Source organism: Mus pahari, chromosome 10 (genome assembly GCF_900095145.1).
Source record: "Mus pahari chromosome 10, PAHARI_EIJ_v1.1, whole genome shotgun sequence".
Classification (NCBI taxonomy): Eukaryota; Metazoa; Chordata; class Mammalia; order Rodentia; family Muridae; genus Mus; species Mus pahari.
Window position 1 is genome coordinate 60,363,273 of NC_034599.1, and position 17,500 is coordinate 60,380,772.

The window sequence follows — 17,500 nt, forward strand, 5'->3', positions numbered from 1 at the left end:
TCTCTCTCTCTCTCTCTCTCTCTCTCTCTCTCTGAGACAGGGTTTTTCTGTGTAGCCCTGGCTGTCCTGGAATTCACTCTGTAGACCAGGCTGGCCTTGAACTCAGAAATCCACCTGTCTCTGCCTCCCAAGTGCTGGGATTAAAGGTGTGCGCCACCACTGCCCGGCTCAGTTAATACTCTTAATGGCAGAGACATCTCTCCAGCCCCGATCACTTTTTACATTAAAAACAAAACAAAGCAAAAGCAAAAACAAAGGGAAGCCTGCAGGCCAACACAACAGAGAGAAGCTCACCTGCCGGAGCCCTGGCACCCACCCTGCGGATATTTCTTAGCTCAGCTTCCGCTTTAGGAAGGGTTTCCTAATAAATACAGCGTGACTGAGCCTGTGCTTTCGTGCAGTTTGTGAGTCTGGATTGTAAAGGATGTTCTATTTAACTCAGCCACACACAGAGATACAACGGACAAAGACCTATTGGCATAAGATGTGGCCCAGAGAAGTAAACTTTTGCCTATGCATTTGTAAAACCCTTAGGTTGTCTATCGGTATATATCGCTTCAGCTAGCAGTTCACATTTCTGGAATTATCTGCTGCTAGATAAGGAATCAGGGAATCCTGAGACTGAAGTGCTCAGGTACAGCCTGACAGGTGGGCACATGTAATGACATCGGTTCCACTGAGAGCCCTGAGGATTCTGTTTTTCTTGCAGTATCAATAGTTAAGATTCCCAGTTACTGCCAACAGGAGGGCAAAACTGGGACAGCCTTTTTGCAAGCAGTTCTCAGTAGTATAGATCCTGTCCCTGTAAATTTAGAGTCTATACCCAAATATTCTCTCAAAATAGCACATGTATCTGAAGGAAGAGGCTTTAAAAATATTTACTATTTTTATTTTATGTGCACGGATGTTTTGTCTACACAAATGTCTGCACACCGTATGTGTGCAGTGCCAAGGTAGGCCAGAAGAGGAAGTCAGATCTCCTGGCACTGGAGTTTCAGACTGTTGTTAGCAGTCCTTCTGGGTGCCCGGGATTGAACTCAGAGCCTCTGGAAGAGCCCCCAGCGCTCTTACCCACTAAGCCAACTCTCAAGCCCTGGTACAGCCTTTTTGGAAAACAGTTACCAGAGCTGCCAAGTGTTTTACTTTATTTCTTAGACCGTTTAAGTTTAAAGACTTTTCTCTTTAAATTTTCATTTATTTATTTGAGTTTGTACGCGGCTATGGCTATGTCACGTGACACATGTGAGACACCAGAGGCCAACCTGTGGTAGTTATTTCTTTCACCATATGAATTCCGGGCCTTGAACTCAGGGCCGCAGGCTTGGTGACAAGCACCTTCACCTGCTGAGCCATCTCACTGGCCCCAAACTCTCTGACATTACAAGATGATGCCATCTAGCTGCTTTTCCGCACACTCAACTATGCTGAGCCTCACATTGGACACACCTGATAACAGTTCCCCTTTGGGGAATCTGCCCAAAAGAACTGAAAAACCTTTCTGCACTAAAACTTGTCCACAACTGTTCCTAGAAGTATTAGTCATTTGTCTGCTATTGCTGTGATAATTACTAATAAGATAATTACATAAGGAATATTTAACTCTTGTTAATTATAATCACCAGAATATAAATCTTAGTCTTATACTCTATAAAATCAGTTGAACTTCTTTTCCTATTTATTTGTTTATTTACTTACTTATGTATTTAAGACAGAATCTTACTCTGTAGCTTAAGTAGTTGACCCCAAACAAACCTGTATGTAGCCCAAACTGGGTTTGAACTCTCTGCAACTCTCCTGCCTCAGCTCTCCAAGTGCTAGGATTACAGACGTGAGTCACCATGACCAACTTAACCATTTTCTTTTTCTTTTTATCAAAGTGGACTCCACACAGAATCCAAAAGTCAAAAACTGATGATAGGGTAGAATGGCCTGAAGTGAGGATCCAAAAGTCAAAAACTGATGATAGGGTAGAATGGCCTGAAGAAGAATGTATGATGCTGGTTGTTTTCACTGTCAGCTTGTCACAGACACACCAACTGTCCAAGTGTCTCACGTGGGCTTTCAATCCCATGGCATTCTGTTGTTTATCAGACATAACAATGTAACTTTAATGTCTCCTTTTAAAGTAAGTGTGTGTGTGTGTGTGTGTGTGTGTGTGTGTGTGTGTGTGTGTGTGTGTGTGGTGGGGGCGTGTGGTTGATGAAGGTCAAAGGACACTCTCTGATGCTGGTCCACAGGTACTTTCCACCTTTTGTTTGAGGCAAGATCTCTCACTGGCCTGAAACGTGGCCACATAGGCCAGGCTGGCTGACCATGAAGCATCTGAGGATTCTCGGGACTCTGCTGCACATGTCGTAGCTCTGGGATCAAGGCACACCCAGGAGCTCTGAGGTCTGGACTCAGATCTTCATGTTTGTGGGACAAGTACTTAACCACTGAGACATCCTGCCTGCCCTTGCTTTAAAAAGGTTTACACAGAACTGGAGAGATGGTTCAGGGGTTAAGGGCACTGGTTGCTCCTCTAAAGATCTGGGGTTCAATTCCCACCACCCTCATGACAGCTCACAACTGTCGGTAATTCCAGTTCCAGGGGATCCATTCTACCAGACATGCATATCTGTGCATGCAAGCAAAAATACTCATACATACAAAATAAAATAAAGAGATATTTAAATAAGTAAATGAAATAAAATAAAAATGCTTAAACAGAAAATGTTCTCAGGGACAGTCTGATATATATGTATTTCTTCTCTTTCTTCCTTCCTTCCTTCCTTTCTTCCTTCCTTCCTTCCTTCCTTTCTCTCTTTCTCTCTTTTTAAAAAAAAAACAAACTTTAAGACAAGGTCTCACTATGTAACCCAGCCTGCCTGGAACTCTAGACTCTCCAGCTTCAGCCTCTCTCCCAGGGGTACCAGAATCACAGATGTGCACCACTGCCCAGGGTGCATTTATCTGTCTTTCATTTCTTGAATGAATTGTCTTAGTAATCATCACGACTTACTGATTCTTCAGGGGTGGTTGCTGTTTGGTTTGGGTTGGTAACTTAGAATTCTCGATGTAGCCCAGGCTGGCTTTGAATCTACAGAGATCTGTTCGCCTCTGCCTCCTGAGTGCTGGGATTAAAGGCGTGTGCACCCCACACTCAACTCTGACACCTTGGTGTTTTATTTGAACACACTTTTCCTCTTTTGCTTCACGCTGTTTCCCCAAGAAATTGTTTTTGTTTGGTTTTCAAGTCAAGGTCTGGTTGACTTGACCCTGTCATTAACTCCTGGCAATCCTCTTGCCTCAGCCTTCTGGATGCTGATTTGCAGCTGTGAGCCACCATGTCTGGCTTTCCCAAGTGATTTTCACTTATTATAAATTTATCTAAGTGTTTGGCATTCTCTAAATCAATCAAAATATGAGCTTCTCAAACCTTCAACCTCCTTAATTCTTTCTGGCGGTGAGCAGAGGTGCTTTATACTAAAAGAACCGTTCTCTCCTGTGTTCACTGAATACAGTGTATACTGAATATTATAAACTACTCTTCAAAGGAATTGGGGAACATTATCTCCTTTCAAATTTTTATTTTATAAAAATTTTTGTTTTATAAAATGTGATGCTACTTAGTATTTGTGAACCACTTACAAGGAAAGTAAGCCAATCAGAGTAAAATCTGCTGAGGTTACACAGGCCATAGACACTGCAGAGAGCCAGTGAATTGTCTGCCATCCTCGCCAAGGGAAAAGGTCGGTGACATCGCCCCCTTGTGGAATTCACATGCAACAACAACCGAGAGTCCATAGTGGTGCTTGAAGGGCATCCCAAATGGCTCAGTGGGCACTGTGGGTTAAGTTTGTGACCCTGATACAGGGCTGGTGCCTATGCATAGCATGTATTTCCCCTGGTCCTGAGGCATTGCTTCCCCTGATGGAGGCAAAAGCTTTTGCTCTTACTTCCTGCCCCGGGGCTCTAACTGCTCCTCTTTTTGACCCAACGCCTAATGGTTGATTATATGTGAGCACATGCAAACACAGGTATACACATTTATCCTATGGCTGGTTTCCTTGTCCCACAGAAAATAAACATATGGCAGCAGTGTAAGATGGTGGGAACATGGAAGGATGCTTCGGGGGGGTTAGGCCACTTCCACATTCCAGTTTTCTATGGAGCTGAAGAACTTTCTGGAAGAAATATCTGAAAACTAAAGCGCTGACCAGAAACTCATTATCTGGTTTCCAGTACCTTAGATATGCTTTGTGGATGCCCTAATGCTTTTTGTGTTTTTTTTTTTCTGGGGAAGACTATCAATCACAGACCAAAGAAATCATTCCATCTAAGTCTAGAGAGCCAGTGAATTTAATTAGGTGAGTCACAGGAGCACGGACAGCTTACAGGAAGTTGTACACCGAGGAAGAGTCTCATTAGCAGCCACTGTTCACCACTTTGTATCCTCGGATGGGAGTGGGGCTTCCCCTGATCTCACATGGGAATGTGACTGGGCCTGATCTTACGAAGGTCTCTAGTGGATTGTCACAGCCACTCTGATCTCATAGACAACAATGCTCTCAGCAATGCCTGGAGGATACAGATGTACAAAAATTTATTACACAAATCTCCTTGCCCTTGCAGTTCATCTCTGTGCTGAAAGTGAATCCAGTGGGGGATTTATCTGCACTCGGAAGGGTCAGGTTCCTATGTGTCTTACTCACTATGAAGAACTTCAGTTTTTTGTTTTTTGTTTTTTTTCATTTTTGAGCCAGACAGTAGTGAAGCACACGTTTAATCCCAGCACTCGGGAGGCAGAGGCGGGTAGATCTCTGAGTTTGAGGCCATTGTGGTGTACAGAGTAAGTTGCAGGACAGCAGGGCTGTGCAGAGATGTCTCTCTCAAAAAAACAAAACAAAATTTCATTTTGTATTTAGGGAAAACTCCATCTTTATACTCATATCATGTTCAGCTCCTCCTCCTCCTCCTCCTCCTTTATGAAGTTTACTGTGGGAGGATCACAAGGTCTTGGCCAGCATGGAAGACATAGCAAGACCAGACCCTGCCTCACACAAACAAGCAAATGGGGACAGAAAGATGCCAGTCAGTAGCAATAGGCTGCTCTGTGAGGAAAAGACTAATGCCAGCCTCTTGCTCCAACAAGCTAAGGTGTGGTAGGCAGAGGGTGTTGTGAGCGGCCGGAGGCAGCGTTCGCAGCACAGTTACCTGGGAGTACTTGAGCTACTAAAAATAAACTATGTCACCCTTGCGCCTATGTCTGTGCACCGAGTGCCTGCAATACCCTCAGAGACCAGAAGAGGGTGCCCTGGAGTTACTGGTGGTTGTGAGCCACCATGTGGGTACAAGGAATTAAACATGAGTCCTTTGTAAGAGCACCAGGTGCTCTTAGCTGCTGACCCATCTCTCTAGACCCATACTTGAAGATTTTGCTTTTTAGTGGTGTTTTTGTATGCATGACTGCAGTGTCTGCAGGGGCCAGAAGAGAGCAGTAGGTCTCCTAGATCTGGAAGTGTGTGTGCTAGAAAACAAACTCAGGTCCTCTGCAAGAACAGCAAGCATCTTAACCGCTGAGCCGTCTCTCCAGCAACAGCAGGTCACACCTTTAGTCGGTATTCAAAAGACAGCACCTTGAGTGTTAGAATCATGCTCCACTTCTGGGACTGACTTGATTGGAGGAGGATACGGCTTGGCATCCCATCTCATTTTCCTCATATGCGCAGATGTGCCGGCTAGCAGCACCATCATCTTTGCCTCTCTCTTCTACTTAGCCCAAGGAATTTGCTGCTCTCTGGGCACACATTGGACAACTTTTCTCAACTATGGCAAACAAAGCCCCTCTCAGTTTTGAGGGGACACATGGAGAAAAATATTGAATCCATGAGGTGGGAGTTCAAGGCCTCAGGGAGGGTGTTTTCTTAGCACTGAAAAATGGATACCATTTAGTGAGGAAGAGAGGAAATGTGAGGTGGATGGAACGCTCAAAGGTGGAACACTCAAAGGCACAGAAGCAGGGATACTCAAAACCAAATGAAAGACTGGTCGGAGGCCTCTGGCTTTCAGGCCATGTGACAGGAATTAGATGAGAGTAGAACTTGATGCCGCTCTATAGCCAGAGTCAGCATCACAGGCATGGCCCACATTAAGGACCCCAGTGTTACCTGCCTTGGAAACACATATCTGCACACCATGGCCTTCAGAGGTCTTCAGCAGGTGGTCCTTACCCGTCGAGTTTCCTATAATCTCCCTTATGGCATCCCACATGGGAGGCTACAGAATCTAAGGAGCCTTAGATTCCTGAAGTGACTTTGGACAAGTGAGCCTTAGTTTCCTCAAGTGTAAGTGGGAATCCTGAGTTGCTTAGCAGCTAAGATCGCTGTTCAGGCCAAATGGTTAGGATAATGGCTTTGTAGCTGGAGGGACAGGACCCCACCCTACGTCAACGCTGCCATCTCCCAGCACTGTGGCCCTTACTGGCAAGTCCTTAACTTCCCTGGGTGTTGGGTCTCTTCAATTACAAGGATTGAAATAACAGCTCCCTTGAATAGATCATGTGATGATTAATTGAAATGCTGGACATGAAATATGTAAATTGTGGCATAATAACTATTGTAGTGGCTGAGAAAATTATCCTATGTTTCTTGTTTCATGCTCTGACAGGATGTGCGATTTGCTCTCAAATGAGTTCTTTCGGTGATGATGGTGGTGGTGGTGGTGGTGGTGGTAATGGTGGTGGTGGTAGTGGTGGTGGTGGTGGTGTTACAGAGGGGCAGGGTTGGGAGATTGCAGAGATGGCTCAACAGTTAAGAGCACTTACTGTGAGTTAAAGAGACCAGTCTGTGATTGAGAGCACTTGTTCCTAACTGGACCTGGGTTTGATTCTCAGCTCCCACATGGCGGCTCACAGCCATCTGATCCCCCATTCCAACAAGATCACATGTACTGCACATATATGCACACAAGCAAAACATTCACACTTTTTTTTTTTTAAAGCTGTTGCAAAAGTAGGTTCCCAGCAGGCACATGAGACACACACACAGAATTCAGTTCTAAGCACACATACGGGACAGACAGACATACACAAAATTGTAGGGCTGCAGAGATGGCTCAGCAGTTAAGAGCACTGGCTTCCCTTCCATAGGACCCAGGTTCAATTCCCAGGCCCATGTGGCAGCTCAGAACTGTCTCGAGTTGTAGGGGATTCCACACTCTTACACAGACATACATGCAGGCAAAGCAACAAAGCACATAAAACAAAAATAAAATTTAAAAAATAATTTATAAATTAAAAAAAATAGTTTCTTTTAAAGGTTTATTTTATTTTATTCATATGAGTGTCTTGCTTGCGTGTATGTGTCTGCAGTGTTCTTTGAAGGGCTTGGCTAAATAATACACATCAAAGCACCCTCAAATTTCTTCCTTAGCGGTTCATCAGTTGGGCCACGCCTCGAAAGCGGCAGGCCCGCCTTATCGTCTGCGCGTGCTTGGGTCTTTGAGCTCTATGCTCCGCCCCCCCGGGCACGCATGCGCATGGTGGGCCGCTGCGGGCCGAGGTGATGCTCCTTCCGCGGCGCTGCTGGGGTCGGTGGCTGGCGGGAAGGAGGCCACGCTGTTCCTGTCAGTCACCTGCCGGGTTCGACGGGAAGGACAGCCGAGGCTCCCGAGTCCGCGAGAAGCCGCCTTGGCGGGTGCTGTTCCTCGGCACCGACCACTTTGCCCGGGAAACGCTGCGGGCGCTGCACGCCGCCAGGTACCGGGGCAGGGTCCCACGCCGAGCCGCGGCGGCGACCCCAGGGCAGCGGGGTCCCGGGAAGGCGCCCCGTTGGGTCCCGGCCCGCGGAGCTCCTGTGGCTCCTGCAGCGCCTGCCAGCAGACCCTCCATCTCCCCGCGCCTGGGAACTGATATTTGGAGAGGCCCGGCCAGTGCCCAGGGCCGTGGGCGGAGTCGGTTGGTTGAAAAGGGCTGTGACTCCAAAGTTCGTCCCTTCCTGGTGTTGGTGTTGCCCTTCTACACGCCTGCGTTTTCTAGGGGTGAACAGCCTCTAACGAACCGTTTTCAAATGAATACATTTCTAAGAACAGTTTCATATATATGTAATATTTATGCGATTTAGCTAACCTTGTCTACTAGGGAGAAAGTTATTTGTAATTCAGCCTTTCCTGAATTCTGCTATGTCTACCACCCCACTTTCCTCTTAGCTTAAGGTTATTTGGTTATTTATCGTTCCCTTGCTTCCTGGCATGTCTCTCGCCTCCATCCCTGCCGTCCTACAAACACTTTTCTTTTTAAATAAGATTTTTACTTTTAAATTTTATTTGTGTGTGTTTATGTGTGTGTTGGTGCCTTTGGAGGCCGAAAGTGGGTGTCCGATTCTCTGGAGCTGGAGTGACAGGCCCTTCCTTATGAGCTACACCCTGTGGATGCTGCAAGAAGAGAACTGACTCCTGAAAGTTTTCCTCTCATGCCCACACATATGCTGTAGCACACGCCGCACACACGCACACAGTGATAATAACACATGGCCACAGTAATAATAATAAAAGATAAAATATAATTTTTATGTTAAATGTAAAACCCTGTTTGTTGGTTGCAAACATCTTAATTATTTTAGCTTTAAATGTGCCATGGGTTTAATCATAAAAATAGCTTTGCTGTGCATGAAGTAGTTTAGCTTTGCGTCGTTGTCCTGACACTGTCGAAATTTTTTTTTCCCCAATCTTTCTGATTCAGAGATGACAAAGAGGAAAAGTTAATTGAGAAACTGGAGGTTGTCACAGTGCCTTCGCTATCCCCCAAAGGACTACCCGTGAAGCAATATGCTATACAGTCTCAGCTCCCGGTGTACGAGTGGCCCGACGTGGGATCTGGAGAATATGACGTTGGGGTAGTGGCTTCCTTTGGCCGGCTTTTGAGTGAGGATCTTATTCTTAAATTTCCCTAGTAAGTTTTACTTATAAGGAAATACAGTATAGAGATCATGTCTTTTATGAATGGGCCTAGCATCTAAAATGCCATAATTTAAACTATGTTTTCTTTTTCTATTTATTTATTTATTTATTTATCCATCCATCCATCCATCCAGACAGGGTCTCACTCTATGTAGCCCTGGCTATCCTGTTGCAATTCACTATGTAGAGCAGGCTAGCCTCAAATTCAGAGAGATCTGCCTATATCTGTCCCCTAAGTGTGTAGATTAAAAGTGTGTACCACCAGGCCCAGATTAAACTATTTTTTTTTCCCCTTTTTTTTTTTTTTTTTTTTTTTTTGTATGGAATAGAGTTTATTCAGGGCATGGGGAGGGGAGTTAAGAGGGTAGCAGAGGCAGAGAGAAGGAGAGAGTAGAGAAATGGGGGCTGGCCATGGCAAAGGGGAGAGAGGTGGGGAAGGGAATTGGGAGTAAGGGGGCAAGAGGCAAGAGTGTAATAGGGTAAGAGAGCCCTGTCTTCTTATAAAATAAGATTTATTTTTGGCACAAAGTATCGAATGTATCAAACTCTTCACTACTCCTTGGCTTTCATACACCCTCATTTAAATATCATGCATTTGCTGACAACCCCTGTCCAGCTCTTGCCCACAGCTCTGCTTGGATGTCCCATTGGCTTCTCTCACTGAAAAGACTTAACTGCAGACCTTTATCTAAGAACTAGGGACCCCAGCCTTCTGGATGCTGGGCCCCAAACCCTAGAGTCATTCTTCAGTTGTCTTGTGTCCCATGTCCAGTCTGTTATGGTGAATTCTGTCATCAGTACTGTGTCCATTCTTGTCTGTATTAACGGCAGTCACCTCCTGGGGGGCCTCTGCAGATGCTGTGGCCTCTCCTGATTCATTCTGCACCAGCTCAACTGCCTGGCCATGTGCTGAACCTGCCAAGTGTTTTCTCCCCTTAAAATCTCTGGCCCAGTGCCTGTCTTGAATTTTAGCACTTGCAAGGCAGAGACGGTGGCAGCGGCGGCAGCAGCAAGCGGCAGATCTCTTGAGTTCAAGGCCAGTCTTCTCTACAGAGTGAATTTCAGGACAGCCAGGGCTACACAGAAAAACCCTGTCGCTTTTAAAGATTTTATTTTATTTTATGTAAATGAGAGTACACTGTAGCTGCCTTCAGACACACCAGAAGAGGGCATCAGATCCCATTACAGATGGTTGTGAGCCACCATGTGATTGCTGGGATTTGAACTCAGGACTTCTGGAAGAGCAGTCATAACTGCTGAGCCATCTCTCCAGCCCCCTGAGAAACTCTATCTCAAAAGACAAAACAAAACTAAACAAATCTTTGTACATGTCAAGCATGGATACATCCCTTTGATCTCAGCACTCTGTAAGCAGCAGCTAAGAAGAAAATAATAAAATCTCTGCTTAGTTCCCTTTATCTGAAAAACTCTTCATGTTTCTGATGGCATTTCAGTGAACAGTAGATGGTGTATCTGATACTACTCCATAAGATTGTATGGCCTGGAGATGTGATAGCTGTCTGAACTTGTATAAATTTCACCGCAACTGACTGGGTAGGAATATCACTTGATGACACGGTATCTTATTATATATCCCTGTTTGCTTTGTTGTTTTAATTAAAAACATTTTTGCATAGATATACTCATTTCATTTTATGTTCATGAGTGTTTTGCTTGCATAATATGTTTGTGACCCATGTGGTACCTGTGTTCATGGAGGCCAGAAGAGGATGTCAGATTCCCTGGAACTGGAGTTATAGATATTTGTGATATACTGTGTGGGGTGCTAAGAACCTGAACCCTGGTCCTCTTAACCACTTAGCTGTCTCTCCAACCTCTGCTTGCTCTGTTTTTAAGTGTGTTTCATTGGTTACTTATGGTAAATGAGTGAACTCACCTCGGACTTTATGTTTTAGGGGATACATTTTCAAGGTCATGTGCTTTTAACCCTCTGGGCTGTATACTGCAGGTGATACATGCTGTCAGGTATTTTCAGGATGATGATTGTTTTGAAACAGGGCCTCAATCTGTGTCACAGGCCGGCCTGGAACTTACTTGGAAAGTTTAATGATGAAAGCGCATGTTAGTTAGGTAGCAACAACCAGTTCCTGCACTAATTTCTACCTTTTCTGACTCAGTGGCATACTGAACGTGCACCCCAGTTGCCTCCCGAGGTGGCGTGGTCCTGCTCCAATAATTCACACGGTGCTTCATGGAGACACTGTCACTGGCGTAACGATTATGCAAATTAGACCCAAAAGGTAGAACTTATTCAATTAAACATGTGTGTGTGTGAGACCTCTGTGTGTGTGAGACCTCTGTGTGTGTGAGACCTCTGTGTGTGTGAGACCTCTGTCTGTGTGAGACCTCTGTGTGTAAGACCTCTGTGTGTGAGACTTCTGTGTGTGTGTGTGAGAGAGAGAGACCTCTCTCCGTGTGTGTGTGTGTGTGTGTGTGTGTGTGTGTGTGTGTGTGTGTGTGTGAGAGAGAGAGACCGAGAGACAGTGTGTGTGAGAGAGAGAGAGAGAGAGAGAGAGAGAGACCTCTGTGTGTGTGAGACCTGTGTGTGTGACCTCTGTGGTGGGGAGTGGGCAGGGTGTGCTGGCTTGGCTGAGTCTGCAGTGTCACCCTTTGCCTTCGTACTCACTGTGAGTGTTCCTAGTCTCTAACATAAGCGTGTGTCTTCGGAGATTCATACAGAGTCTCTTGAAAGTCCTCGTAAATCAGTCCTTGGAAGTATTAAAGATTTCTGGATTTCTCTAAAAAGATATAGATGACAGATGCATTTGGAGTGTGTGTGTGTGTGTGTGTGTGTACATGTGTGTGCGCGTGTGTGCATGTGTATGTGCGTGTGTGTGTGTGTGTGTGTGTGTGTGTGTGTGTGTGTGTGGTGTGCGAGTGTATGTGTTGATTTGCTTTGGATGTTTTGAGATAGAGTCATTGTATGTCTCTGGCTGGCCTAGAACTCACTGTGTGAACTAGGCTGAGCTCAGACTCAAGAGAGTTCCTCCTGCAGCTGCTTCCCAGTACTAGTATTAAAGACATATATGACCCTCCTCCTTTCTTAGTTTTGAGGCAATGCCTCCTGTATGCCAGGCTGCCAGGGTGACTTCAAACTGGAGTGACTGACAGGTTAATAGCCTGCAAAATCTGTCTCTGTACTGTGGTGACAAATATATTTGTCTTAATAAATAATGATGTTGGCTACTTTGGGTTATTTATTTATTTATTTATCTATTTCGTATTTCCTTGCCAGATTTGATATAGGCCCGATTCTCCAGCAGGAAACCATCCCTGTGCCCCCCAAGAGCACGTCAAAGGAATTGGAAGCAGTGTTGTCAAAACTTGGTGCCAACATGGTACAGTGTTTGTCGTCATCAGCAGCAGCATTGAAGGCTTCTTAAGCAATACAAGTCTTCTGATTTGTCATTTTAAAGCTTCCTTGGTAGGGGTAGGGGTGGGGTCAGGGCAGTGAGATGGCTCAGCAGGTGAAGGTGCTTGCTGCCAAACCTGATGATCTCAATGCAATCCCCGGGACTCACACGATAAAAGAAGAGAACTGAGTCCAGCAAGTTCTCTGACCCCCGCCTGGGTTCATGTACACACTGTAAAAAGTAATAGTTAATAGCATGAGAGGGATCAAGACTGGGATTGGGACCAAACATGGTCATATCCACCTTTCATCCCAACACTCAGGAGGCTGAGGCAGGAGACTAATGTGCTTAGGTCAGCCTGGGCTAATGAGATCTTGTCCCCATTAGCCCATAACAACCAAGCAGAAAGTGGTTCTTGTCCCTGGCTTCCTAAAAATTGGCCCAGTATATGTGACCATTGAGAATTGCCGAGTGGGTACTTAATAAAAGCTTTCAAATAAAATAGGTGATCTTTAGTGGTCCCCTCCATTCCATAGTGAGGTGTTTGGTTTATTCTCCCGGGTGCCCTCTCCCCACCCTTGCACATCTGGCTGCTTCTCTCACTCGGCTAGCAGCCACTAGGAACCTGCTCATTTCCCAGCTGGATGGCTAGTACCTCATGTTCTGGGCATCCCCTCAGAAGTGACTCTCTATGGCAGCTGCTGTTTATCCAGGCTATTTAGATACTCCGTGACTTTTCTTTTGCACTCTCCCAACCACCTCTGAGGTAATCACTGCTGACACTTGTTTCACAGATGCAACATTGAGGGCTTCAAACATATCAGAGAACTTTCCCAAAATGCCAGCACTGTAGGTTAGGGGATAGGATTGGCTCCTGTGAGGCCTCGCTGCTGTGGGTAGGGTGAGAATGTAGTTGTTCCACACAGACTGCCTGATAGCAAGAGCCTGTGCACCCAGGTACAGGTCAACCCTGTTCGGAAGCAGTTTAGTGCCTGTGCTCCACAGAGCAGCTTGGTGTGGTCACCCACCAGCACACATCCTCACAGGTGAAGTCAGTTTGCCCCCACTCTTGCTGGGATTGGTTACCTCATGGCACTGAACCGTGTCTGTTGAATATACTCTGTTCTCTCTCTCTCTTCTTTTGTATTTGTAGCTTATCTCAGTTTTGAAAAATTTGCCAGAAAGTCTGAACAACGGAAGACCACAGCCAGCCGAGGGAGTGACATACGGTGAGTGGAGGTCAGACACTCTCACCTCTTGTAAAGGTTCCGTTGGCCTTGGTGGCGGCTAAATGCTCTACCCTCTTCACGGCCTTGTGTGTGCTTTCCAGATCATGGTTGGTAAGCTCTCAACAGTTGCCCCAGCCTTTTATTTTGAGAAGTATTTAGCACCTCTGTTTGCCTCAAATCGTTCTGTGTATATATTTCGTGTATATATTTTGAGTTCTGATTGTTCATCTGCCAGTATAGATGGTGAAGTTCATCTCCAGGTTCTTCAGCATGCACTTGGAGATGTGGCTCAGCGGGTCAGAGCACGGCTGCTCTTGCAGACAACCTAGATAGAGACCCAGCTCTAATGGAGGCCCACAGCTACCTAATTCTACTCCCAGGGGATCTGATACGCCTGTGGGTGCAAAAACAACAAAAACAAAGGCATTAAACATGTCCTGGTAGCATCCACTATCTAGTCTGTGCAGGTCTTCCTAAATGTCCAGAGATGTATTTTATATCCATTCAAAACCAAACAATAACAATCTAGGATCCAAGGAACACATTTTTAAGACTGCTTCAATCTTTGTGTTTTGCTAATATAATCCTAATTAGTCACCCCAAAATGTAAAACTTTTTGGTGTGTTTTGAGTTTCTTTTTTGTTTTTGTTTTGAGACAAGGTCTTGCTAAATAGTCTAGGATAGCCTAGAAATGATATCACTCCTCCTGCCTCAGTTTCCCAAGTACTTGAATTATAGGCATTTACTACCACACCTAAAAATGTAGTTTTGGGGAAACTATTTAAACATAAAAAGGGCTGGGGGTGTAGCTCCAGATGCCAGGGTCCCCACCAGATCATAACAAAAATGCTTATGAATTAGAAAAAGATTCCCTCCTGATCCAGTTTCTCTTTCTCTACTTTCTCTTTGCTTTGTCATTTTAAAATGTTTGCTTTTTTGAAACATGGTCTCATGTAGCCCAGGCTGGCTTTAAACTTGCTATGTAGCTGAGTCCTGACCCTCCTGCCTTCAACCCCCAAGTTCTGAAATTACAGGTGTATGGCATCACACTTGGTCTTTTTTGTTTGTTTAATAAAAAAAAAAAAGTACTTACTGTCTTTCTGTATGTTATGTGTTTATTTTCTTATTGATATTTGCACTTAACAATACATCTATGGTACTGATGCTTTAATTAGATTTTTTCTCTTTTTAAAAAATATTTGTTTTATGTGCATGAGTGTTTTTTGCTGCATGTGTGTACATACACCATATATGGACAGGGTCAAACGAGGGTATTCTGGAACTGGGGTTGCAAATGGTCATGAGCTACCATGTGGGTGCCAGGAGCCAAAGCAACAAGTCCCACGAGCCACTGAGCAGGCTCCCCAGACCCTGCTCTCTGTTTCTGTCTTATGGGCAGAATTCTCCGTTGTATGGATCTATCCTATTCATTCAGCACATGCCCTGCTGAGGGGGTGTGAGTTGTTTCCAGTCTGGAATCACTTATATACCTGATGCTTCCTGATCCAGTAGCTGAGACCCAGTTGAATGGTGAGGTCCTCCCTGTAATCACAGCTGACTCAGGAAGGAAGGCAGACAGATCCTCAGTTCACGGCCAACCTGGGCTGTACAGTAAAACCTTTCCAGGGGGGAAAAATGAGTAAATAAAACCTTGGAATAGTTTTAATGGTCATTATTCCTGTGAGTGATATTAATGATATTTTTTGTGTTTAAGGAGTATTTGTCTGCTTTGTATTTCCTTTTTTCTGGAGGTATCTTACTGTTGTTCCATGTTCTCTATCAGGATTTAGGTTTGTTCCTTTTCCCTTATTAGGAATATTTTATGTAATACCGAAGTTCAGCCTCTGTCATATGAACTACATGCTCTTTCAGTTTGATATGTTTTAATATTAACTTATGTCTTTTATGTTTGTCTTTTCAAAAATGCTTGTTTTATTTATTTATTTTTTTTTCTTTCCTACCTTGATCATTCAGTTCTCGCATAAAAGGCATACACAATTGTTTATATTTACAATAAGCCTTAATCAGCACTAGGGCTGGGCTGATATCTACCCTCTATGCTATTAGAATCTACTTTCCTATCAATAACCCTGAAATACTTATTATGTTTCATCTGCGCTGCTCTTAGCTCCAATTGACCAGCCCTCAGGGCCATGATTTTGTCTGCTTGTTTGTTTTGTTTTGTTTTGTTTTTATGGTTTACCTAACCCAAGGCTGTTTCTCTTTCTTCTTCCACCTCCCTCTCATGTTTCTCCTCTGATCCCCAAGCCCAGGAACCCTAAACACCCCCGCACCCTACCCCCCACCTGCCTATGTCTTGACTGCCCAGCTATTAGCATCTTTATTTACCAATCAAAAATAACTTTGGAGCAAGTTGCACAGTGTCACTTGGGTCTACATGCAGATTCTCTTGTGAGGCCCAATATTAGCATTGGAATACAAATAGCATAAGGCCAACCCACTATAGCTTTTCAGGGGCTGGTCCTCCTGCCATGGAAGTTCCAGGGATTGAACTCACATTGCCAGACTTGGGGGCAAGCACCTTACTGGCTGAGCCATCTTGCCTGCCCTCTCTGGAGTTTTGAGTCCAGGCTAAAAAGTAGTTCACTCATGGTTTAATACTTGTCAGGCTTACTTACTTTAACTTCATATTGCAGAACGTTGTAGACATATGGAGAAGTTGACTACTCTCTTCTGTTTGTAATGCAGCCTGACTCTATCAGTTCATGAACACTGAACTATGTTCATTCTTATTGTGTCTCATCTTGCAGCCCCCAAGGTCTCTGCTGGCACCAGCTGTGTCAAATGGGAGGAGCAAACCTCAGAGCAAGTACTCAGACTTCACCTTGCCATTGGGGATATAGTGAGTTGAACAGTTGCATTGTGTTTTTACCATATTGTTTCCTTTCTAGATATATTTATTTAGGAATGAATCTTATAAACTAAACATGAAATTTTCTTAAACTTTAAATTTTAAGTTTTGATATAACTTTGGAATTCACAAAGTGCTTTCAAATGTACATTCTGCAATATCTCCTAACCAGGTTCGATTATCGATTGTCCCCTGTTATGAAGGAGAATAAAAGCAAGCTAAGTAACTTAAATGTGAGCAGTCACTAGGCAATGAATGTAACTCTAACTCGTATATCATCTTTCTGCCTTGGTGCTGGGAGCTGAACTTGGATCTTCTGCAAGAGCAGCGCTCACTCTCAGCTGCTGAGTCGTCGTCTCCAGCCCCCATTTGTTTGTTTGGAATGCAGTTTGGGGAGCAGGTCTCACTCTGTGGTCCAGGCAGGTTTGGAACTCACTGTGTAGCACACCTTGTCCTCACATTCAGGCATTCTCCTGCATCAGCCTTCTAAACACTGGGCTGACAGATATGGCCAATACTTGGCTTCTTTTTTTTTCTGAGATGATCTCACAGTATAACCCAGACTGGCTTTGAACTGAAACTCTACAACCCCCTGTTTTCACACATTCACGTAATGTCTTAAAACATCAACATCAAAATACAGTCTGAAAATGATGAGGTCAGAGAAACTGAGGGAAATTATTTCTGGTATATTTATTTTCATTATGCTTTCAGACAGCTTTTGTTGCGTTCCTTTATATTGTGAATGTGTTAAAATAGCAAAGCTAGCATTTCACATTGTCCAGTAAGTGACACCACTGAGGCAGTTGGCTGGCCCTTGCCAGTGAAGCCTGCCTTTGATTTTTTTTTTTTCTTTTTAAACATTCTTCCTTGTAAGGTTTATTTCATTATTTATGTATATACTTGTGTGTCTGGGTATATGAGCATGTATATGTGCAGGTACACATACCCATGCAAGCACAGAGGCCAGGAGAGACCATTCAATACTTAAGAGCTGTTGTTACAGCCGCTTCCTAGATGTCAGGCTTGCTATGTGGGAGATGGGGCATGAACTCCCATCTTCATGATTATACAGTGAACTCTCTTAA

The 17,500-nt window shown here is 44.5% G+C and overlaps 1 protein-coding gene across 1 annotated transcript in view; it reads left to right on the forward strand.

The window, feature by feature from the left end:
- The first annotated feature begins 7,527 nt into the window (after window positions 1–7,527).
- Mtfmt (mitochondrial methionyl-tRNA formyltransferase) overlaps window positions 7,528–17,500 on the forward strand; it is a 17,513-nt gene continuing 7,540 nt past the window's right edge. The window contains 6 exon segments of the mRNA XM_021207612.2: window positions 7,528–7,738; window positions 8,720–8,929; window positions 11,076–11,198; window positions 12,194–12,296; window positions 13,465–13,540; window positions 16,312–16,403. Coding sequence (XP_021063271.2) covers window positions 7,545–7,738; window positions 8,720–8,929; window positions 11,076–11,198; window positions 12,194–12,296; window positions 13,465–13,540; window positions 16,312–16,403 — 798 coding nt within the window. The 5' untranslated portion in view covers window positions 7,528–7,544.